At 39.8% G+C, this 26,809-nt stretch overlaps 1 protein-coding gene across 3 annotated transcripts in view; it reads right to left on the bottom strand.

The window, feature by feature from the left end:
* Positions 1-26,467, bottom strand: part of iqsec1b (IQ motif and Sec7 domain ArfGEF 1b) — a 207,658-nt gene extending 181,191 nt beyond the window's left edge. For 2 of the 3 annotated variants that reach the window (XM_065241197.2, XM_065241203.2), the window contains exon 1: positions 26,018-26,467. In XM_065241197.2, coding sequence (XP_065097269.1) covers positions 26,018-26,304 — 287 coding nt within the window. In that variant the 5' untranslated portion in view covers positions 26,305-26,467. The remainder of the gene's footprint in view (positions 1-26,017) is intronic. The other variant, XM_065241202.2, reaches the window with a different exon arrangement.
* Positions 26,468-26,809: the final 342 nt, after the last annotated feature.

Below are 26,809 nucleotides of genomic sequence, written 5' to 3'. Positions count from 1 at the left end.
AGGTAGGGATTAATGGAGCAACAATAATATACGGTATGTGGAAAATAAAGTGTTTATTAACCATAAACCACTCAAAAACATTGTATTATACCTACAGTAAGGGTGTCACAAATCAATCTAAATTAAGTCACAACCTCGAACTTTGAAATAATAGCGTGTGGAAGTTGCGCAATCTTATTTCATCAATTGCACTGAAAATTCATAGAAAGCTCTAACATATACATGTACAAAACACTGGGCAGCTACATTTTTTGAGTGGCATCAAAGTCAACCAATCAGTAAAGAGATTGCAAGTTAGGCCAGTAGGGGGAGCCAAATAGGTACAAAACCACTTGTTTAAAATCCCCCACCCTAATAGAGCTATCTGAGAGAGGTTTTTAGGAAGCTTCTAAGGCATTACAGACCCAAACTAAAAAAAATTTATCTACACGTCACATCACAGAACAAGGATAAATACCCCGTTCAATCATTCTATGTCACCTTTAAAATGAGAAAAAGTTTGACATTTATGAGCATTTTGTTCTTGATAAAATATTAATCTTATCCATCATATGCACCGATTGTGGGCACTTGCCAGGGTTATTTTTAACCCAACATTGGGTCAAAAAGGGAGTAACACAAAAAGGGTTGGACCCATTTAGACACAACTCTGGGTTGAAAATAACCAAGCATTTTTAAAGTAGTAACCAAAGTGCTCAGCTAAAGAAACGCTCAAACGGTGCGCACCTCGCGTTTTCAGCCGCATTTAAATGCTTTGGAGGATGCAGGGACTAAGATCGGCAATGTCCTTTAGTATGTCAAGTCTATTTAGATAACTCAACTGTTCTGTGTTGTGAAATAAAAATCCTGCATATATATATAATATATTAATTCATAAGAAATCATTTGGGGCGTGGTTATGACTCCAAACTAGGCGCACGCTTGTTTGTGAGCTCCTGACTTTATTTTGTTTAAATTTCTGAATTCCATCCTTTTTATTCACCCACACAGATTTAATTTGTTTTATTAACTCTTCGTGGTGATCTAAAAATCATAAGAAATCATTTGTGGGCCATATGAAATATTCTAATTGGTGACCTCTGACCTACAGACGGCTCCTTTTCAAAAAATCCAATTCCCATATAGAGTGATGCACTGAAGCTAATTAAGTGTCTCTTTCCAAATACCAGCTAATACTTAAATAAAATAAAAATTATACTACCAGCTAATACTTTATTAAAAAATAAATTAAAGTGAAAGGACATCAGCCATACTGCTAAGGTTAAAATGATGCTACAGTGGCAATGACCATGACATAATCACCCACCTGTGGAAACAAGTTCCTAAATCAAGCAGACAGGACTTAAGGGTTCAGTACAGATCAGGCCTGATAAAAGTAGCCCATCTGACGTGCTCAACAGATGACACAGGATTAAAAAACAGACATGCACAGGACACACACGCACACACGTGCACACACAGACAAACATACCAAACATTCTAATATTGGAAAAGGGATAAAGTAAAATGTCAGTGATTACCACAAGGTTTTAGCTGTTAATTTTATTCCTTTCCCTTTTTTGTGGGATAAATATTTTTTATGAAGCTGGTAAAGGCAAATATAGCCACTCCAGAATATAATTTTACATCACCAGAAATCACAGTCTTAATGAAGCAGGATGACACAAATGACATTCCGTGCAAGATTCCGAAACAGGATGTGTGAACTTCCCATTCATAACATTACAAGCGGATGTCCTGTCTTCCTACACAACAAAGCAAATTTTATCCTGACACATTTCACACAACAATTGCTGTACCAGATTAGTCCTTGATCTTTATGTTTTTAGGGTTTATAAAGTAGTCAAGTCACTCAACCGGCAGGTCCAGCTGCACAGACCACATGACCACATGTTTTGTATAGAAAGTCATAAATGTCTGGGTTGGTGCCAGGACGTTGCAATAGAACTGCTAATGTGTTTAAGCATTCTTTAGCACGTTGCTGTCCGGTAGGTAGGGTGTTATGTGCGTTTGTTAGGGTGTTCTGTGGAGTTGCTAGCATGTTTAGCGTGATTGCTAGGGTGTTCTGGGTGGTTGGTACGGTGTTCTGGGTGATTGACATCCAGTCGCACATTTGCGACCAGTAAATGTGACCTTTTTTTGTTATGTGACACTGAATTAGAAAACAGCACATTGTACTTTCTGCATCTATCATTAAATTATTTATTAATAATACAGTGGAAATTAGTAGAAATGTGAATATTTGGTTAGGATGTTGATTTACGGTGTGTGCCCCTAAATTTTCTTGTTGCGCCCCTAAAATTTTCAGTTGGGGCCACTGTGCTCCTAGTGAAAAAAGTTAGTCTGGAGCCCTGCCCTGGGGGATTGTTAGGTGCCCTGGGTGATTGTTAAGGTGCTCTGTGCGGTTGCTATGGTGTTCACGGTGATTGCTAGGGTGTCCTGGATGGTTGCTAGGTGCCCTGTGTGATTGCTAGGGTGCTCTGGTTGATTGCTAGGGTGTTCTGGGTGATTGTTAGGATGCTCTGGGTGAATAGTAGCATGTTTTCGGTGGTTGCTAGGGTGTCGCGGGTGGTAACCAGTGTGTTCTGTGTGTTCTAGGGGGTTTGGTGATCACTAGGTTGTTTTGGGTGACTGCTAGGGTGCTCTGGATGATTACTACGTTCTTTGGGTGATTCCCAGGGTGTTCCAGTTAATTGCTAGATTGTCATGGATGTTCGCTAGGTGCCTTGTGTGATTGCTAGGGCACTCTGTGTGGTTGTTAGGGTGTCCACGATGATAACTTGGGTGCTCTTTTTGATTGCGAGAGTGTCCTGTGTGTTTGTTAGGGTGCTCTAGGTGATTGGTATGGTGTTCTGGGTGATTGCTAGGATGCTCTGGGTGGATAGTAGAGTGCTTTGGGTGGTTCCCAGGGTGTCGCTGGTGGTAACCAGTGCGTTTTGTGTGTTCTAGGGGGTTTGGTGATCACTAGGTTGTTCTGATTGACTGCTAGGGTGCTTTGGATGATTGCTACGTTATTTGGGTGATTCCCAGGGTGTTCCAGGTAATTGCTAGATTGTCATGTGTGTTTGCTAGGTGCCCTGTGTGATTGCTAGGGCGCTCTGTGTGGTTGTTAGGGTGTCCACGATGATTACTTGGGTGCTCTTTTTGATTGCTAGGGTGTCCTGTGTGTTTGTTAGGGTGCTCTAGGTGATTGGTATGGTGTTCTGGGTGATTACTAGGATGCTCTGGGTGGATAGTAGAGTGCTTTGGGTGGTTCCTAGGGTGTCGCGGGTGGTAGCCAGGGTGTTATGTGTGTTCTAGGAGGTTTTGGTGATAAATAGGCTGCTCTGGGTGATTGCTAGGTTCTCTGGATGATTGCCAGGGTGTTTCCAGTGGTTTCTAGGGTGATTGATAGGATGTTTTGTGTGACTGTTAAAGTCGCCAATAAACAGAAGTAGCGATTGCCTTATTTTCCCCGTGGTGACGTATCTAGGAGTGAAACAGGCTTATAAAATAAAATAAGGCAGGGCTAGATTTGAATTTGTCCCTTGAGATCTGACTGGATCGTTTGAAGTTGGGCCGTGTTGCTAATTGCTAATCTTAGCAATCTTCTCCTGAACCCCACCCACCTGCCATTCCATATGACCGGAATTAAAGAGAGATTGTTTTGAGGAGTGAGGAGATTTGCTTTTTTGATTAAAGATTATGAAAGCAGGGCACATTATTATTATTTTTTTTTAAATAATGAAGCTCACAGATCATTTGTAAAAAAACAAACACAAAATTCCAATTTACACAAGCGATTTACAGTTTTTTAATTTCATGGCGACTTTAAGTGGTTGCTTGTTGGCCCACGTCCAAGTCTCTATGATACTCTGCTCTCTAGATGTGTTTCAGGTCTCTCTTTCAATGCCCTAATGTAGTGGGCTGGGATTTTATTGCCCATTTTATTGTCTGTTAGATGAAATTGTAAGTCTTACGATTGCTTAAAGTAATTGCACACCTGTACTCAACATGCCACAGTGTTTGATGTATCATTCATGTGTGTAGCACAGAGAAAGCCAAAATAAAAGTTTAATTTAGCGTTAGGGGTTTGAATTAAACCATGAGCAATAGTATGAGTGATTTGCGAGGGGCAACAGATCTCTCTCATGAACCAATACGGAAGTGACTAACTGCAATTCATCGACTGGCCCCCTAGAGTCATCTCCTAGACCCTCATGTAAAAATGCCCAACTTTACTGTAGAAAATAATATGTTTACAGCCTGGTACAAATTTTTTCGGTCTATATAGTTTATTTGCCCTTCATGATAACTGTGAGAACTCATCCATTTCAATTATATTAAGCCTTAAATTTCTGCATAATTAAGGGCGTGGCCACTTGAGTGACGAGTGATCTGCCACTGCTCTCACTAGACTGGCATGGTTTCAGCAACCACCACCTCAGCTTCACCCACATCCCGCCTCTTCTTTACCCATTTTTGGTTATCCACCACGAGTGATTCACGGATATGCAGCCAAGATGGCGATGGCAGGCACTGCCTACTTTTGCCTTCAAAAAAGCTCTTCACAAACCTATGGGTGACGTCACATCCATATTTTTTACAGCCTATGCTACGGTGATGTCTGTCTCCATTATTAAAAGCTTTACTAATCATGTTCACAATCAACAAAGCAACAAATATCTATACAGTTAACCATTTACAAAAAAAGAAACAGATAGATAGACATACAGTGTTGGACCTTTCTCATGAGTACAATAACGACAAAAAACCTCTAGCCAGCCACTGAGCTTGCTCTTAAACTCATTCAGATAATTGGTGTTGTTCACAACCTGTGATTACTGTCTATGTGAGAGACCCCCATGCCACAATCCAAAATCACAGCTGTCAAACATTGTTACTAAAATTGTTCAAAAATGATCTATATTTGTCCTGATTGGCTTAGTCCAGCTGGCCTACACTGTGCCAGAATATGACACAGACTTGACTTATCATTATGTCTGGATGGCGGGCCATTAAATGGATTTAGTGAAGAAACACAGGTGCATCTCCATTTAGAGTGACTCTAATATCCCTAATACACTGCATCTATCTTCACCCGGACCACCAGCCCCACCACACCGCTCCACCTGTCTCTCTCGCAGTGAATGTCTACTTAACCTGTTACATAAATCCAAATTATCCTCATTAATCTCTGTCTAATTATTGAAAAGCTCGGGCTGAATAAAAGCAGTTATGTTTAATCGCCTCGGATGAAGCCACGGGGTGAGATGATTTCATATTACAGCCTAATTAAAATTCCCCTGGAGAGCTACACTTCATCTACATAAACTTTAACCTTTCGGCATACAGCAGTTTTCACCTGCAGCTCCGGCCTCTGCCCTACAAGTGGCTGAAGTGACATAAGGAGAGACATGTTCAGCTACAGCCGGGTAACATCCCGTTTAATCCCAAATTTTTTCTTGGAATTTGAATACATGCAATTTACTCCTTAGACCTCCCTAACACACAAACTTTATGCCTTCTTTGATTTTATGTTGGTTAAGTTAGTGAAATATTAGGTTTTATACCCGGTCACAAAAGTTACCGGTGGGAAACATCATAGCCGGACTTCATTAAAATTCAATTAGACAAATTTACATTAGAAAAAGTGTGTTATACTACCGGTCACAATTGTGACCGTTAAAAAAATTCTCAAAATATATCTGTAAATGACCCCACCTACAAAATTGATAGTTCTATTTGTTAATTAAGATGTTTTACTTCTTTTTGTAGTAGTCTGAGGTAGATATCTTCTTCTAGATGTGCAAGCAGGAAGTAAACTGATCTGGTCATGTGACCTTTCACCCTAGTCACATGACATTGATACATTTTAATCAAGACAATCTATTTTTTCATTTAAAAGTTTAATTTCTTGCCCAGAGCCAACATCAACACTTTTAGAGCTTTCAGAAAGAAGAAAAAAAACACGGTCACAAATGTGACCGGTGGGATTAAACGGGTTATTAATGACAGTTAAAAAAAAGATATCAGGCAAAACAACGTAGATGAAAAGTGAAAACATCTTTATTAAATATGGCAGCTAAGCAGAGAAAGCTGGGCTCTTTTCTCAAGTCATTATCTCAAATGAAACTATAAAATTATTACGGTCAACCCTAACCGGGCACAATTGCAATAAATAAAAAATAAAAAACTGTATTCACATACTGTAGCCTTGAGAGGGCATTTTGGTACAATGCCATCAGTCTCATGGGGTCCCCCACGTGAATGCCTGTAGTAAGTGCTAAAGCTGATCTTTAAGGCTTAACGTATATTGAACATTATGTAAACAGACTCACGCTGTTAGATTACTCATCATCTGCTGCGGAAGAGTGTGGCTAAAGCCCGGATTAGTGACGTGGGAAGTTATTGTGAATTTTCGACTTGACTTTATCAGAAGCCAAATGCAGAACTCATGAATCAACAATGAAATTACTGGGTTTTGAAACCCTGTGGCTCTGAAAGCAGGACTTTTGTATCTGCTGAGCCTCAGGCAATCGTTATTAAATGCAAATATAACAGGAACGCATTACCAGTGTGGTTCCCATTTTCATTAGAGGTGCAATAAGTACAAAATAATGGAAACTCATTACTGATGAAGGCTTGCGCTGTGACGTCGCGTGTAGAGGTGGCGTTAATTGGTAACTGGCTGAAATGTGAGCGAACGGGAGGGGAGTCGCAGCTTTGACAGTCGGTGAATGTGCTAAGCGCTTTCTTTAACATTAATGCCAAATTGCTCTGTATGCCTCACATGTTGGAAGGTGGCAAATATTCACACTTTTTAATAGCTAAAGACTATTTAAAAGGCTGCAAAGAGCTTTAGGAACCAGCTGCAGACAGCATCCCTTTAGGTTATGAATAAATACACAGTGCAGCAGATGCTCACTTAAAAAGTCAACAAGCTAGCTGGTGCTGTTTTAAGTGAGAGTGGCATGCTTGTCAAGTATGCAATGCATACTCAAAATGTGACCTCTGCATTTAACCCACCCAATGAGTAGTGAATACATGCACTGCAAGTCATACACACACACACGTACAGTGGGCAGCTATAGGTCGAGGGTAACACCGTCGCAACCCACCGACAGTGAGCCCCCAACCGGCAACTCTCGAGTAACAAGCCCGACACTCTAACCAATAGGCCTAACTAGGCCAAAGAATTGATTCATATAATGTTAAATTGTTCTGTGATATCTTCATAGAAGTTATGTGGCTTTCTTACCGAGCCCCTAAGGTGACATTGGAGTAAAAAAAATCTAAAGTTTAGTTTCATGTGCTCACGTGAAACTTTCATGTGCTCAAGCAAAACCTTCATGTGCAGAATTTTTGTTTTAAGTTTAGTTTTTTTTTTAAAGTTTAGTTTCGCGAAGCTTGAAACTATTGCGTGCTTGCGTGAAACTATCGCACACGCACGTGAAACTATCGCACACGCACGTGAAACTTTCGCTTTCACATGCGCGCGCGATAGTTTCAGGTGAGCACGCGGATAGTTTCAGGTGAGCACGCGGATAGTTTCAGGTGAGCACGCGGATAGTTTCAGGTGAGCACGCGGATAGTTTCAGGTGAGCACGCGGATAGTTTCAGGTGAGCACATGAAACTAAACTTTATTTAATTTTTGCTCTGTACTTGTGCAAAATTTATCCAAAAACTTTTTTACATGTCCATTTACAACCCTAGGAAGTATGCGCGTTCCCCAGGAATTGAACCCATGACTTGTGCACTGTGATAAAAAATGGTTCCTACCTGTCACTGGGGTGGCACCTTTACAAAAAATATACCTTTGTACCTAAAGAGTACATACAAGTACCAAATGTATGATCATATCTGTACTTAAATCTGCACATTAGGACCGTTTTTAAGAGTTCTTTCAGCAAAAGACCATTATACGACAATTTTTCTTATAGAGTACTGCTAACACAATTTTCTACCATCTAAGCTACAGAAATACTTATTATCAGTGAAAGCAATATTTTATAATATTTTGAAATAAATAGTTTTGTTTAACCTTGTTTTAATACTAAGATATTAAAGGGCACCTATGGTCCAATTTACGATTTTACATTTCTTTTGGTGTGTAAGTGTGTATTAGTACATGTTAAAATATGCAAAAGGTACAAACCCCAAAGTAAACGATGAAGCGCGTTATCGTCTTCAACGTAAATCTCTTTTCTTGGACTACAACAAACACACGGACGCAACAGTTTACTTCCTGGGATTGGTGATGTAGACAAGACCGACATTATCATAGATCCTCAAGTTTTGACTCGCAGCCTGTAAGTTAACTCCTGTTAGCATTGCATTGTGAGCGAATCTTTCAAACATGGTTAGGAGTGTCACATTTCCGGCTGACGTCAGAGGTATTCAGGCCAATCACAATGTACAGATTAGCTGGCCAATCAAGGACACAGAGCTTTTCAAATTGATGAGTTTTGTACAATATCTGCGTGTTTCAGAATAGAGAGTGAAATCTGGAGCTACAAAAATTTACGGTATGTGGAAAATAAATGTTTTTTTTTACCTTAAAGGGACACTTCACCCATGTGCATTAAGCTTTGTATAGTTAGAACCCCAGTCATGTTTTTGAATGGTCGTGCATCATTTCTTCAGTTGCCACTGAGACAGGAGAAAGAGAGATTTCAGTGTTGCACATCCTTCTTTCAATGATGTAAAAATCATCATTTTGCATCATTGAAAGCAGGAGGTCAAATATCTTTGTTGAGGGGGTGTTACATTTCGACAACAAATTTGACACACTTTCAATAAAGATGAATGTTTCTACGGGTGAAATGCTCCTTTAAACTACGTGAACACATTGTATTATACCAAATACACAAAATAACATTGTTTTTAGCAATGAAATAGGTGCACTTCAACATTGTAAGCTAGACTATGGGGCAACAGCTAGTTGACAACAAATACGCAAGTTAACATACTTTTCAATATGGAAACATTTTATTGCTCCCTATTGATTGTTTTTCCTAGACCGCAGACATACATTTTCAATATTAATCAATAACAAGACACTCAAAATGAACAGCTGATCACCACATCAGGCCACAAGGCTGACTTCAGATGAACTAGAAGTGGAAATGAACACAACATTACATTGCAGCAAATATCCACAGAGAACATAAACAAGTCATAAGGCCTCCTCAATTCTGGCTGGGGTCACAAATGCTCATAAATTCAGAATCAGTCTCTCCTACCACTACTGTAATAACACAAAATTGATTTATAGGCGCTTGGAGATGAGTCAGAGGCTGCTGATTGTGGTTTCTATTGAGAATGATTGAGAAAAACTCCACAGCTACCGTATTGTTTCTTGACCACACAGTAGCACACTTGAGAAGTGCAATGCCTCAATCATTGCTTCAATTTTTTCTACATTCAAATCTGAGTATTTTGGAGTGCCTCAAAGAGTGCCGACTTCAGATTGCGACAAAGCTATACATGAATCGCAACAGTACACAGAATACACCCATCAAGGCGACTGCCAGCAGCTGCCGTGAACCATGGCCAAGCCAGGACACTCAGAAATCTAAAAGGGGACTTTTGGGGTAGCTATTAAAGCAATGCCGCAGGGGTGAACAGAGCCGAGCAAATCTTCATCATCGATCTCAGTCTCTTCAAGACAGATCCATCCCCACCTTCCCCGAACTGTGGACCCCAGGGGCCACATTTGTTCTGCCGCATACGTCGACCCGCCGGAGCTTAGAATACAGATATGAAAGAAAATGTCAAAAAGACACAAAATAAACACTAACAAATGGTTTTTATGCACTTTGCAATAGTAGCACTATGTTATTATTTGAAGAACCTTGAAGGTGCATGTACAGTAAATATGGTAATACTATGGTAAATAACATGACCCTGTCTGTAAAAACCTTTCTAAAGTCGTGGTTTGTGATTTACTGTTTTATACATAAAGTTATTCAAGAACATTCCATGAAAATAACCTTGACTTGATAACATTGATTTTGATCTTTGACATGATCTTAGTCAACGTGATGAGCCGATGGTGTAGTGGGTAGTGTCTGACATGTGATGCTTTCACACTTTCGGCAACCTGAGTTCGATTCCCGGCTTGTGGTCATTTCCCGGTCCCATAACCCTCTCTTCTCCCTGTACTTTCCTGTCCTCTCCTCACTCACTGTTGGGGGGGATGGGGGTTCAACTGTATTTTTATGCACTTTGACTTTTTAAAACAGTTTAACTGTGAGTTCACAACAGACGCAAGTTCAACAATTTGCGCGAGTAGATTACATACAAAGTCAATGCAAAGATGCAATCAGATGCAATCAGATGCGTCCTCGCGTGGGACGATATGAATGACGTGATATGGATGACGGGTTTGCCGCTATTTGCCTCAAAAATTGGCATGACACGAAGTTAAATCCCGCATGTAATCTTGAGCAAGTAACGCGATTCCCGCGTTTGGTGTGTTTGTAGCATAAGAGTTGGTTTCCTTATGCTAAACAAATGGAAAGTGTCAAAAAAAGCATTTGGACGTGTTACAGAGTATTTCTGTGTCGAATGCACTTCACCAGGGTTCGTACAAGTTTCGATTATGAGTCCAGCTGTCATTTCAGGTGTAAGCTATACGTATTACTTGTTTTTATGGGCAATTCCCCAAAAAAAACACACTCACATGTCAATGTGCGGGATAGACGGTAAGTTACAGGCATTACTTCAAGCGACAGCTTTGTTTTATATCAAACTCAACAATTGCACGAAAGAAAGAAGTGTGTTTTTGGATGTAAGGAGAAGAAAGCCAACATTAAGGAAACAATGGATGTAGTTTGTTTATCCGGGCTAGCAGCGGAGTTTTGCGTTTGTTTAACGCTGGATTTTATTGAAAAGTCCCAACCGGGTCATGAGTTGCATGTGATAAGTAAGACTTCTGTGTTACATTGGAAATAGGTGAGTAAGTGCATATTATATTAACAAGAAGAACATGAAGTGAATCATAAGTTATCCAGTCAGTGTTGTATAGTGTTGACTCGGACTCGCTCCTCCCGCAGCTAGTAACTCCTTCTTCCAAAATGTTTTTTTACGTTATCGGAAAGACTCTGTAAGTCTAATCTGTCTTTTAAAAATCTGATAAAACTAAAGACTCTTCGAAGATATGAAGGATGCAATACTACTCTATAGGTACTCCAGATTAACATCAGATAAGCAGAAACAGCATGTGTTATGGACGCTTTAAATAAAGGCAAAAATGCCCCTAAAAATTACTAAAAAGATTCAAATCAATGTGAACTCAATGATTGAATCAAACTGTAATGCTCCCAATCTCATAATTTGATTATTATTAGAGATGTTAGCCTGGACAGGGTCTCATACTGTATATCAAAGCACCTTAACCAAAGCACTACAACAATCTGATACCATTACTCTTTCATGGTACTGCCACAGTAATGTTTTGTAAGGGGAAATAATAAAAAACACACAGCTCCAACTGCAACCCAATAAATTCCCAAAGGTTCAAATCAAATCCCGTCCTACATTTCTCCCCCACTCCGTTTTCACTCAGACACAGACCACATTGCAGTAGTAAAACGGCTGTAAATGGCAATCCGCATTGAGACACGCAGCGGGGTAAAAAAAATCACCGTAACACGTGGCCTTTGTGGCTTATTGCTTCAGAGAAACACAGCATTAGGGAGAGAGAACTACAGAGATGGAAACCGCCAGCATGACACAGCCACTCACCTGCTCTGGTACCCGAGAGAGAGCAAGAGCACGCTGCGCATGGGGCCACTAATCTACCCTCCCTCAGGCCGTGATTTAGAGAACGTTCCCCAGCGCTGGATTAAATCTCTCCTCTCACGCGCCCTGCCCTCTCCTGTCAGCCACTTCTAGGAGTAATGGGGCCAAATTGAATGCAGAGATTAGGAGCGCACCACGGTCTGCGTTCCGGCGGATTTTGACGCGCTGCTCGGAGGAAAGACGCTGCGTTCAAATCAAACTGTCATTGAAAACTTAGTGCTGTGGGAGTTTGGCTCGCTGCTTAACTCGGCTGAAAGCACGTAACCATTTATCAAAGAATCTGAGAGCAAAGCACTTTGACCAGTCTCTGCACTGAAGAGCACTACGGTGCACTCACAGGCTGGCTAGTGAATTCATCAAATTAGATATATTTCACGTTTCTCTTCAATTCGGGTGAAACATGGGTGAAATAAATACGAAGTTTGTGCCTTTTTGTTAGTGCAAAAATGATCAGAAAGAATATATAGACGGATGAAATAATATACAGACAGACCTACAGTACAGGTTTCAGATTAAAAAGCATGACTCAGTCGCTTTCTGATTCCGGTGTGTGTTATGCAGTCATACAGGTTTATACTTTATGTTACTGCAGGCAGGTAATATAACAATATTGGCAAAGCAGATGCATAATCGTAATGATGGATTGCCGATCAACTCTGAGGCGTAAACAGTGAAATGCCTGATGGGCAAACATTCAATATCTATTTAAACTCAGCTAACATTTAAGCCAGCCTTTAGGGATGGTGGATCCTCACTCATGTTGAATGTCCCAAACAAAATTACCAAACTTAAAATACAGTTTAGAATTTAACTACACCAGAGATATCATGCACTTTGACCTTATTGGATCAGACAGACAGACAGACAGACGAGACAAATAGATAGTGTAGATAGATAGTTAGAAATAAATGGATGAATAGACATGCAGAGCTCGAATGCAAAAGCAGCTAAATTCCACCATCAAAAATGAGATTGTATGCATACACTGAAAAGTGATAAGTTGGATCAACTTGAAGTAATAATAATAATAACTAATAATAATTAGTTACATTTATATAGCGCTTTTCCAGTGCTCAAGGCGCTTTACATATGAATGGGGGAATCTCCTCAACCACCAAACCACAAAAAATTACTTCAACTGGTAACACCTAAAAGTTTATTCAACATACATTTTCACTTTAGTTTCACTTTAGGTGAAAAATGTAAGTTGAACAAACAAAATTCTTAAGGTTTTACTTATTGAAGTAACTTTTTAAGTTGAACCAACTTTATACAGTGTATAGACAGACAGAGAGATAGACAGTCAGACACATATAGATACGCAGATAAAATGGATGGATGGATGGACGGAGAAAGTACCCAAAAAGGTACATAACATGCATGACAATTTGACGTCATTAACAGGCTATGCCACCAGTTATTGATGAATAATGGACAACATCTGTCTCATGAGATGAAATATAATGAATCTTGTCTCTCCACATGAAGATTTTTTTTGGTATTTACTAAATGTCTTGCCCATCATACGTGATGGATTGGCTGCCGTTGCTTCACAAATCCCATGAAAAAGGGCGAGACAGATCATTCATGAGCCAGACGAAGACAGTCCATTTCCAACACAGCGGGTGTTTCAACAAACCCTAAAACCCCTAAGGGAAAGGCTATTAAAAGCAGAAGACAGTTGGCTATCTCTGTGGCGCACCGTGACTATCACAAAGTGGCTCCAGTTGAAGTGAGTTTTGACTGGACTGTATTTATAAAGCTAAGTGCTGGAGGAGAGTGTGTGTTCAACCTCAGCTGGGGAATTGATGCTTTAGGCAATTCCCCAGAAGCCTTGGTTACGTCTCTTTTCAATACATTCCTGATAATAGTCACCTTCCTTTCATCCATCGTTCACTTTGCACTAGTGCCTAAATAAATAAAAGTTCTGCTAAGATGAACACTTTCATTTAAGGCAAAAGTTGCAGCGAGCTGTAATTGCTTCAAAACACAAGTGTTTCTGAGCTAACATTGCCTCCGCAAGGAATTTATACGTAGAAGAATTGCACAGAGAAGAAAAACATATTATGCTCTTGAATGAGTTGGAACTTTTCTAAATTACTATTTATGTAGTAATGTAGTTCACGCCTCATGACACCGGAATTGGAGCGGAGGAACACTTTGAAATGGATATTAAGCTTATGATAAGAGACAAAATCATTAAGGTGGACCCTGCCCCACTAATACGTTTGCCAGGAGTTTGAAATCTTGACCCGACCACATGTTAAGACCAAGCTGAGAGAACCACGCTATTAGTTTCCATTTGCATTCCTGCAAAACATTTGACACCGCATCTGTTCTGCTTAAAGCATCACAATTTATCACATTTTTACAGTGTGTAACTCTAGGCTTATAAATTTGACAAATCTTTACTAAAAGGTAACCCTATGCCTGTCGTGTGCTATGCCGTTATAAGGGTCTGTATTTTATGTCACTGCTGGAAGATAACATAATATTGGCAAAGCAGATGTATAATCATAATAATGGATTGCCGATCAACTCTGAAAACAGTGAAAGGCCTGATGGGCAAACATTCAATATCTGTTAAAAGCCAGCTAACATTTGAAGCAGCCTTTGGTGATGGGTGTTTCTAACTTATTGCCAGACCAAAAAAATACAGTTTAAAATTTAACTAGGCTATATTATGCACTTTGATTTTTTGTGGATCACTTAATGGTGAGGTGTTAAAAAGACTTAAAAAATATGCTAATTTTCCAGCTCCCCTAGAGTTAAACATTTTATTCTTACCGTTTTGGAATCCATTCAGCTGATCTCCGGGTCTGACGGTACCACTTTTAGCATAGCTTAGCACAATCCATTGAATCTTATTAGACCATTAGCATCACGCTAAAAAATAACCAAAGAGTTTTGGTATTTTTCCTATTATAAACTTGACTCTCCTGTAGTTACATCGTGTACTAAGACGACGGAAAATTAAAAGTTGCGATTTTCTAAGCAGAATTGGGCCAGGAACTATACTCTCAAACTGGCGTAATAATCAAGGTCTTTGCTGATGTAACATGGCTGCAGCAGGCGTAGTGATATTACACACTGCCAAAAATAGTCCCCTGCAATTGAAAGTAACAAAGGGGACTATTTTCGGGCAGTGCATAATATCACTACGCCTGTGAAAAATATCGAAACTCTTTGGTTATTTTTAGCGCAATGCTAATGGTCTAATCAGATTCAATGGATTGTGCTAAGCTATGCTAAAAGTGCTAGCGCCAGACCCAGAGATCAGCTGAATGGATTCCAAAACGGTAAAAATCAAATGTTTAACTCTAGAAGAGCTGGAAAATGAGCATATTTTCAAAAAAAGTGAAATGTCCCTTTAAAATACCCACTGATATTTTGCAAGTCTCAAGCTACACAGATGAATTTTTTGTTTAACACATTTGATCTGCTAAAGCTCGGTTGGACTGAACAAACCTAAACGTGAATGGGTAATTTCTGCCACAACATTAGACAAACATTGTTTATTACTGACAATAATGTGTCCCTTCAGTTTCCCTGGGTGTTACGCTTTTAAACTAGGCCATAAAACCAAATGACTGTAAATTCAGAGGAGCCGGATTATTATTTTTTTTACAAATTGCTAATCAACTACTAAAATGTGAAAAATCTGTATTTCTCTCCTGGCACAAATAAAATATGATCCAGCCTTCGGATTGGACCGAATAGCTGTGTTCCAATTCGAAGGCTGGATCCTACACATTCTTTACTGGATCCTGCACTTTCCAGGTGTCTAATCAGGGGTGCAAATCAAGTGGTGATGACAAACAAGGACGAACGCTATCAACAAGCGAATAATTATGTTGAATCTCCATTAAAGAGTACCTAATTTTCGATTCGCAATTTTTAATTTTCTTCGGTGTGTAGGTATGTATTAGTACATGTTAACAATATGCAAAAGGTACAAACCGCAAAGTAAACGATGACGCGAGTTATCATAAATCTCAACGTAAATCTCTATTCTTGGACTACAACAAACACATGGATTGTAGGCAACAATTTATTTAAGACCGTCATTATGATAAATCCTCCCGCTTCGGACTCAGCCTGCAAGTTAACTCCTGTTGGCATTGCATTGGGACCGAATCTTTCAAACATGGTAAGCAGCGTCAGATTTCCGGCTGCTGTCAGCTGTGTTTAGGGCAATCACAACGTACAGATTAGTTGTCCAATCAGGGACACAGAGCTTTTCAGATCGATCAGTTTTGTACAAAATCAATGTGTTTGAGGAAGGCAGGATATCTGGGGCTACAAAAATGTACGGTGGAAAATAGTGTGCCTTTTAGCAATGCAATAGGTGCACTTTAAGAGATGATTTAACACATTTGCACTATAAGGATCTGAATGAGCATTATGTTACATTTTGTATTTTTGTCAGTACTTAAATCGAGATCCATTTACTATACTTGAGAAGCAAAATGTGTCCCCTCAGTTTGCCTGGGTATGACGCTTTTAAACTAGGCCATAAAACCAAATGACTGTAAATTCCGCAAATTTTTGCAAATTGCTAATAAACTACTCAAATTTAAAGTATCTGTATTTTTCTCCTGGCACAAATAAAACATGATTCAGCCTTTGAATTGGAACACAGTTATAGTAAATAGCTATGTCCCAATTTGCAGGCTGAATCCTTCGAAGGTCACAAAGGCTGCAGCCTTCACAGTTTTCGTAGACTTCGGACGGTGCATCCTATGAAGACTGAGTCCTCGCCTTCGAATGATGTGACCTTCAAAGGATCCAGCCTTCAAATTGCGACAAAGCTATTCAGTCTTCGTTTTCAAAATCCACAAAGCAACCAAAAATGAGAAGGCTGTATCCTTTGAAAACTGAATAGCTGTGTCCCAATTAGAAGGCTTGTTTCTTCAAAGGTCGCAATCTTCAAAGGCGAGGACTCTCCTACGCAATATAGTCTCATGTCAGTTTGCTTCGTGGACTTCGAGGCTGCATTGTTAGAATTTGGACACAGCTAATGTAAGCTATTGCCTGGCATTCCCAGACTATCCAATGATCCACAGACTATTATTTAGCTTTCCTTTCTTTTGGCAATGTACTCGGCCTCAACGACACCATGATACCGAACCAAACCACCATCAATCAAATTGTCATGTAAGAAACTATGTTTCCTCGGTGGACTTCCCTCACACAGAATCCAATATAATCTCCTCTTTGTCAGGTCCAGATCATGCTGTTGGCCCTCAGTGACTAATAGCGCAGAGGCTCTGCTAATCAACCGCAAGATCAATTGTCAATTAGAGTTTGTCAGCATTGTAAGAAACAGAGCATTGACAGTTCGCCCGAGAATTTACCGTATGAATCCAAATACAAGTATGAGAATGTGCACTTTCCAGGTGTCTAATCAAGGGCGCAAATCAAGTGGTGATGACAAACAAGGATGAACACTTTCAACAAGCGACTAATTACAACAAATCTCCGTTGAGAGATGATTTAACACAATTGCACTATAAGGATTTTTCCTGTGGTTCAGCTGACTAAGCACTGTGTTACATTTTGTATTTTTACAATACATGAGAAGCAAAATAACCTAAGGTATTAAGTCGAGGTGGGACAGTGGCTCAGTGGGTGGCACTGTTGCCTCACAGCAAGAAGGTCCCCGGTTCAGGCCCCGACTAGGTGGCCTTTCTGTGTAAAGTTTGCATGTTCTCCCTGTGTCAAGCGTGGGTTTACTCAGGGTCCTCCAGTTTCCTCTCACAGGCCAAAAACATGCAAGTTAGGTAAATTGGAGATACTCGGCTCTATCATACACCCAGCGCAATGCACAACGCAAGTGTCTTTTGCTAGTTTCAACCCTGCGCAATTATCATTTTCACGTTTAGCGCCACGTTGTTTAAATAGCAAATGCATTTGCACCCACTTTTGCGCCCATGGGCATTCTAGTCTGAAAACAAGGGGTGTTCAGTTGCATTGTTGGCGTGTTGCTATTTTGAGGCAACTAAAATAGACTACACCATTGCCCAACAAAAACCTGCTCCAAAGTCTAAAGTCAATGGTGCAAAATATGTTTTTTGTTATTTAAAGAGCGGGTTAGTAATATGCGCCTATAAACGGGACGACAACGCGGTTTGCTTATCACATACATGAATGCGCAGCAGCACAAAAACGCTTTTAGATATGAAAGATTAAAGGACTGATTTAATCCAAAAAATTTAAATTTCAATAAAAATGAAAACAACACATTTTTTAACATTATTCTTAAACTGGGGGTCTTCTTTCTCCGCTTAGTTTATCAGTTTACAAAGTCGGTCATCTAAATAGGGATTAGACATAGCGCCAGCTCAACTGGCTTTTAAAGGGGATGAGAGCTGAGACTCTCATTGGTTTATTGCACGTTACGCCCAAAACACACCCATTACTCATTAGGAAAATATGAACAACCCTTTTTGACCGTGCGCTCGGCGCACAAACCATTTTTCCCATCGTTAAATTAGCAAAAGTGGCATCTGACACGCCCATTTAGACCATACGCCATGCGCTTTAGACAATGCGCTTAGATTGTTAAAATAGGGCCCACTAAATTGCTCCTTCCCCAAACTGTGTATAGATTAACCAGTTCTTGCCATGAATATAGCCATAGATGCTGGAATGATGTGAAGAAGAAAAAATGAAAAAAAGATATTCAGAAGTCTGGTTCTCTCAAAATGAAGCAGTTTATGCTTAAAACAAAAAAATTGCCAATGGGGTAAGAAAATAGACTTGAATTTACGTCTTTGAAAATGGGATCACTGGTATAAACATCAGTATGTGCTGACTGCTTCGGGCCAATCATAACGTTTTAAGATGATGTGTTTACCCTCGCACTGTTTTCCCAGCATTTGCCACAAAAATGAAAACAACAAAATACAGACTGGATAAAAGTCATAATGCTCCATTGTTTGCAAACACAACACCCGGCTCTCTGCATGGTGGTTTCGAGGAAACTTTTTAGTGTATTAGACTATTTATTAATGTATGGAGTTTATTTATAAGTGCATTTAATTTTTTATGGTATTTATTACTGAAGAACTTAATATATTTGGTCATTTTGCTTCTTAAGTACTGAACTGAAAGTGTTGGGGAGGCTACATAAAATATGGCCTCCATTTAACCAGCTGCAAAGATCCCATGAGGATTCCCATCACTTTTACAAGTGTAAAGCAATGATCATCAAACAATCCATTCTCTTAACCTAGAACTATCATCTTGTTTCTTCAAAGAATATGCATAAACTGAGATATTAATTAGCTATTTAAAATTCACACTGAATACATTTATATCACTGCTATATCTATTGTTGGTGCCTTTAGCTAAACAAGAGAAAGAAACAATGACAAAGCCTCATACATTTTTTATGCAGAGTCCACCTACTGGTTTACAATGTACAGGCCTCATAGCAAAATAAACCCCAACAGGGTGATTAGAACCAGATGCAGAGAGCTTTTTGCAATAATGACCATTCGACTGTACATTACACCAGTTATTACCTGGCCACTTGCCAAATTATTAATAAATAGGCATTCAATTATTTAATTATGTGAGAACATGGAGTGATAAGAAAGGAATAAAGCTAGAACGGCTTGCGCCTGGGACAACAGTTAATTATACAGTTTAACAGTCATTATACCAAATTATTCAAGATTAAGTTCTGCTGCTCGAATCTGATTGGACACAAGTGGGTATATGAAACCAGCATAACCATTCTTGTTCTTGCAGTTTGGACACAAGCCTCTGTTACTAAATCTTCATTTACAGTACAGTACCAGCAATAGCAGATACTGAGTCTCACCAAGAAAAGTTTTTGATAATCATGCCTACAGCTGAATCATAACCGCACTTATACACTCACCTAAAGGATTATTAGGAACACCTGTTCAATTTCTCATTAATGCAATTATGTCATGTTATGGTACAAACTGAATGTCAGAATGGGACAGCAAGGTGATTTTCATGCACAACCATTTCTAGGGTTTACGAAGAGTGGTGTGAAAAGGGAAAAACATTTAGTATGCGGCAGTCCTGTTGGCGAAAATGCCTCGTTGATGCTAGAGGTCAGAGGAGAATGGGCTGACTGATTCAAGCTGATAGAAGAGCAACTTTGACTGAAATAACCACTCGTTACAACCGAGGTATGCAACAAAGCATTTGTGAAGCCACAACACGCACAACCTTGAGGCGGATGGGCTACAACAGCAGAAGACCCCACCGGGTACCACTCATCTCCACTACAAATAGGAAAAAGAGGCTACAATTTGCACAAGCTCACCAAAATTGGACAGTTGAAGACTTGAAAAATATTGCCTGGTCTGATGAGTCTCAATTTTTTTTAAACATTCAGATGGTAGAGTCAGAATTTGGCGTAAACAGAATGAGAACATGGATCCATCATGCCTCATTACCACTGTGCAGGCTGGTGGTGTAATGGTGTGGGGGATGTTTTCTTGGCACACTTTAGGCCCCTTAGTGCCAATTGGGCATCGTTTAAATGCCACGGCCTAGCTGAGCATTGTTTCTGACCATGTCCATCCTTTTATGACCACCATGTACCCATCCTCTGATGGCTACTTCCAGCAGAATAATGCACCATGTCACATAACTCAAATCATTTCAAATTCGTTTCTTGAACATGACAATGAGTCCACAATCACCAGATCTCAACCCAATAAAGCATCTTTGGGATGTGGTGGAACGGGAGCTTCGTACCCTGGATGTGCATCCCACAAATCTCTATCAACTGCAAGATGCTATCCTATCAATATGGGCCAACATTTCAAAAAATGCTTTCAGCACCTTGTTGAATCAATGCCACCTAGAATTAAGGCAGTTCTGAAGGTGAAAGAGGGTCAAACACAGTATTAGTATGGTGTTCCTAATAATCCTTTAGGCGAGTGTATACAGTCATAACACACTCTTGTGCAATACTGCTTTAATATCCAACCACAGAATGTTACTATTTACCAATAACAATCAAGTATTCCAGAGAGCTGTTTTAATAGACATAATATACTACAATACTGTAACTACAATACAGGGAAAACTGCATGGCTTTCAAAACATGATTACGAACTGTATACAGTTTCCATTAAGCAGAAAAAATTTAATGTATAAATCAGAAACCCAATTAAGACCAAAAAGAAGCTTACAGTTGACTCCATTTGAGTCAACCCATTCAGACAAACATAAAGACTTCCCGAAATCCAGTTAACCAAGAGACACTCCCCTACTGTGAATGAACAATCATTATAACTTGAAGCCCTGTCAACTCGAGAATGCTACACAAGTTTTCGATTTTCTGGATCATAAGAGAGTCTTAAAGGAATATTCCATTTTCTTAAAAAAACTTACACGAAAAGTTGTGGTTTAAAAGTACATATTTTTATTTTTATTGTCAAAAATGACAATCGTATTGCTAGATAAGACCCTTATGCCTCGTTTGGGATTGTTTATAGACCTTTAAACTCCGTTGAAAAAAACTGTTAAGTGTTGAGTTAAGTATTAAATGTTGGGCTCTATTAGCCTGGTTAGCCAGACCTACATCAAGATGTAAGGTCTGGCAACTCTTCACACAAACGGCTCAATGCAAGGGGCGGGATATAAGGTTGTCCCTCAAAATGCCTCTGCACGCAATAGGATAGCGCTATGACCAATCAGAGCAACGAAGAAGGTGACGTAGTTACCGTAACCAGTCGGCAAAACTCCAAACACATTTTTCTTGCTTAAAAAGGACTTCAGTAGGGTTATTTGCTCTTCTCTCAAAGAAAAACATAAGTCTAATTCCTCCAGAGTCGCGGCCAAAGCTGCTTCAAAAGAAAGCTGTTCGCCAGCAGCAGCAGCCATTCTTTGTTTTCAAGTAGGAACCGTTGCAGCTCTGTCGTCATCATGTTAAGCCCGCCCCACAGACGCTACACACGATGTGATTGGCCTGACCAAATTTTGGTTTTTGGAGGTGTTAAGTGTATTGTGAGTGCCTAGACTAAACCCTGGCAGCAAATATATTTTGCGGCCGCTAGGGTGCGTCTAGATTTCTAGGCTAGGGCTCTATAAAAAGTCCATTAAAATGAGAAAAATCCTGCAATGTTTTCCTCAAAAAACATAATTTCTTCTGGACTGAACAAAGAAAGATTTGGAGGACATGGTGGTGAGAAAATTATCTGGATTTTTCTTTTAAGAAAATGGACTAATCCTTTAATCATGGGATGTACAGTAATATTAGCAGCATCAATAGGTAAATGTTGTACATAAGAAATATTGTGCAAATATTCACAGATCAGCACACATTAAGGTCAGGTTAAGGGATGCTTGTTTTCATTGAATTTTTATTTGTCGTTAAAATGTATTTTGCATGCATGCATTTTTACTCTATATAGGTACAGATGCTGAACAAGAAATCACAGTTAATAAAAGTTCAATACAAATAACCGCAGTTTACCAGTAATGGGATATCTACCAGGGCCTATTATTGAAAACAGTCGGTCATAACCCACCAAATCAAATTCTCAATAAGACGTCCTGTGCTACCTGTGGTTCGGCTACCTGTGGTCACACAACTCATGCAAACTTAATACATACTTAATATACACCATCGCATGGAGTATTTAAAAAAAAGCTATTTTACCAGACGCACAGCCTTTCAATATTTCAGTGGCTCACAGCAGCATGTTTGTTTACCCCTACTATTTTAATGGCAGTGTTACATGGCCACACAGGGGTTTCATACACTGCGTCTCAATATCCGAGATGGATGTCCCTCCCTCGCGGACAAAAAAAAAACACATCACAGTCAGCACATGTTCTGCTCCTGCCCTGGGCAACTCTGCAATCCCTTTCATACACTTAATTATCCATCACGCTGGAAACTGTGACGTGCCATTTGCAGGCGTATAAGCTGCAGGTGATGAACCTGATCAAACGTAAGCACGCAACCGATTGCCACGCATCTCAACGACACAAAGGCACCGTATTATGGCTTCTACGAAATATTTACATTTTGTTGCAAGTCTAAATATTTACAAGTGACCTGTGAAATTTTTGTTTTTTCCTACTTCTGCAGACTATAATAATAACTAAACCTTTGGTATTACATCATTGGTGGGGATTCTGAAAAGAAGCACATTTTTGGCCAAGGACATGAACCACCTCTGGCAAAGGTGCATTCGATGTCTGCCAGCCATTGATTTCGAGTTAGAGATGTTAGTACACTGCATAGCGACGGTATGAGATTCGTTGTATGTCCCTCGAGCTGTGCTTCTTGATATAAAATTGGCAACAATGTGACATTTCCCTTCAAGAAAGTGTTACAAAGAAATTGGCAGAGAAACTAGTATAATTTTCTTTTTTACAAACACAAAAGGGAACTATAAACAAAATTCAAGCCTTAGTAGAGGAAACAATGGAAACATGCTTATGTATTCAAACAAATGCACTATTTACACAACAATGAAACGGTTTTTAAAACAAGAAGTAAAAATGTTGAACAATTCTGGATTCTATTTACTAATTCATTTCTAGCTAGATCATGAAAAAAACATTATTAATAATCCCACCTCTTTGTTTATTACATAACACTTTACAAAAGTCATCAAGGCCTTAACTGACCAGTTCAGCCCATGCTTCATTTGCAAGCCTGCTGTGGTCAGCATAAAGCCACCAGCTGACGTGGCGAAATGCTCCATGATACGAGGCCAAGCAGTTGGCCACAGATCAAATCAGGCTTTAACTATACACAGAATAATGCAAAATGCAACACACAAATCACTGGTTGAAGCTTAATATCCAGCATTACAATACTCTAAATCAGTTGTTCTCAAAAATAAATTGTTGGGATTTATTAATGTAACATCAATAACAATCATTATCAATTCCCATCCTCCTAACTTCAAGAATATTACCATTTATCAAAATATGGCATGTGCATATTGCATTAAATCGCCATTATAGCATCTATGGCTGTATTTATGGTGCAAACCGGTTATTCTACACACAAATTGAGGGAAGGGCAATTAAGTTAATTCACCTAACCTTCATATCTTTGGACTGTGGGAGGAAACTGGAGTACCCGGACAAAACCCAAGCTGACGCAGGGAGAACAACCTGCCAACAGAAAGGCCCCCTGACCCAGCCGGGGATCAAACTGGAGACCCTGTGAGCAAGTGTTCTTGTTGTGACAAAGTGGTGCCTGGATTTGATCCTAAATGTTACCGATTGAGACCCACTGCTATAAATAAATAAATACAAGCAGTGACACTGGCCTTGGAGAAAACTTGGAAATGATAGAGAACAGAATTTCAGTGCTGAGCTACGTGACTAGGAATGTTCTGACCATTTCCCATCCATGCTAAACATGTGCTACTTTGAGCTTTGATTTCAATATCCACCATTGAAGATCGCTTCAGAACTTAGCACATTTTAAACACAAATTACCGACAGAATAAAAGAAAAACAAACAGCACAAGTGTTTCACTAGCGAAAACCACAAAGCCATATTCACTGCAAAAACAGATCATTATAACCGAAGTCTAAGCGCATACGTGTACATTTTCTTTTTGAAAGCAATATATTGATATATAATCTCAGATTTTGCCACAAAGCTGTGTACGGTTTCTCAGTTAGCTAGCAGTAAATCAGAGAACTGTGTTTGGAGGTTTAAAAAAAACAACAGGATTTCCTTCAAGTTGCCATTTGGACACTCAAGCAGCTATTTTGTAGTTTTCAGAAGCAGGAACCCAGACACTTTTAAATTTTAAGAAAACCGCTGACTCCCTTAGAATGGAAGGGACAGTGAGAGAAGGATAACCACCACTTTAACATCACAGCCAATCAAAATGATGCATGCAGATGAGATGCATTCTATCACGAAGACTATTAAAAACACCATTGCCAAAACAAACAGCAAAATCATAAACTTTTCATATAAGCCAGGCGATGCATAACAGTGTGCGAGCATTAAACGTTTAGAGAACTTAAGCTTAATAAAGAAGAAACAAGAAAATCAGCATCATATTTAAAATTCATGTGATTCAGACAAAGTTTAGGTGGGCCAACCAGGTGCTGCATAATAAAAAACCCATTGGGCCAACACCCAGCCTGAAAACCAGCCCTGATTATAAGAGACACGCAGCTGATCTGCTGTATTACAAGGGATAACAGCCAAAATCCAGATCTGACTGTGGCTTCAAAAAATACCACATTACTGTGTCAAGAAAATAAATATTTATGTTCCTGCAGATTTCCATAAACATGCCAGAAAATCTTTTGCAGTGATACCACTTTGAAAGCCTAATAGACCCCGAACCCACCATAAATAGTATAAAAACAAAGCTATGTTAGACGCTGGAGCACTGCTATGATGGTTTGCGAAATAAGAGCAGATCAGAAGTCTTATAGAGGGATTGCATGAGCGCCGTGACGTCACGCTGTGTGACTTTCCAATTGCATCACAAATTACATCACAGTGGGGATTTGTCCAGGGCGCTGTTCAGGAATACAGTACAGGTATCAGTCTAGATTCACCCAGACTGACGGATTCATCTCAAAATGTTTCATTTTAGCAAACTAACGTTCACCATTGTATTCAACATATTAGTTGACTGAAATAATTTACAACCATCGTATCTGAAATACTTAGCATTTTGGCATTTATGATCTAAAAAGCCAGCTCAAATAGGCTCTCTTAAGATCATGAATGACAAAAACAGTATGATTTCGCAATTTTAAGCACGAACTCTCTCAGCTTTGCACAAATCGATAAGCAGGGCTCTGTCCAAAAACCCATCGAGCTGCCTACCTAGTGCGCTTTTGGCACCATAAAAGGCGCGTTGCAAAGTATACCCAAAACTACTGTAGCTCATGTACAAATACAGCTCACTGGTTTCGAGTCACAATAATAGCGATACACTATCATTAAGCATTACTTTAATGTATGAAGCGGATCATATTTAATTTAATACTGGCATGCCTATAAAATTAACGCTCCCTGTTAAGAATAACGGTGACATTTGAGTGCTGCTATTTCCTCACTCGCCGTAAATACCGTGCCACTAAACGATCCATTATAGTAACAAATAAATACGCCTGGTCATGACTTGTCATTTAAATAGCACCACATCAAACTCGCGTGCCTTATCATTTGAATAGAGTCCAAACACGCACGAAACAAGCAATGACAGCTTAGTGAAAAGTAGCACATACTTTTCCTGGATCACATTTTCCTTGATGGCACCCAGCGTGGGGTGACTGTTGCCCTGTTGTTGTAGCCTGCAGGTGGCCAGGTGCCTCTGGTGTTGATCCTTCAAGCACGCGTTCTCCTGACAAAGATCAGACACTTGCTGTTCCAGCTCCTCGATACGAACCTTCTGCTTCTCCAGCAACTCCTGTTGGGTCTCGATGATCTTATTGAGCTCTTTCAGGTACTCCGCCGCCTTGCTGGGGTTTTCGGTCGGGTTTTCCATGCCGACGTACGCGAAATACCCGTCCATGGGGCAAACTGGATCCGCTGAGCTGTGGTTTACAGCCGCTCCGCCATTGTTTACGTTTGCTGGTACTGCTGACGGCGGCGTGCAGTACTGAGTAGTGAAGTTGCGCTCGAGCGCGTGTCCGCAGCAGCGCGCGCCGTCCAGAGGCTCTGCGCTGCGCCACAATAACTAACCCTCAGTAAAGCGCTCTGTGGATGCTAAATCCATTTAACCCTTCAGTGGGAGGACTGTCAGAGGGGCTGTTGATCATAAATGTACATAAATATAGTGTAAAATTATAATAAATTTACATTTATCCAAAGTGACTTACAGTTAGCCTAGACATTTTATCCGTGGGCGTGTTCTCTGGGAATCAAACCGTCAACATTTGCACTGCTAACTTCCCAGTTGAGTTCCTACGACATTTCAAAATCATTTCAATTAATTTCTTATTGACTGATATCGTCTCTATCTATACAACAATTTACCCTAAGCCACTCCCTTAACACCAACAAGATTAATGGTTGGC

The sequence above is a fragment of the Paramisgurnus dabryanus genome, chromosome 14, assembly GCF_030506205.2.
Source record: "Paramisgurnus dabryanus chromosome 14, PD_genome_1.1, whole genome shotgun sequence".
Lineage (NCBI taxonomy): Eukaryota > Metazoa > Chordata > Actinopteri > Cypriniformes > Cobitidae > Paramisgurnus > Paramisgurnus dabryanus.
This window is presented reverse-complemented; position numbering and strand designations above follow the sequence as displayed.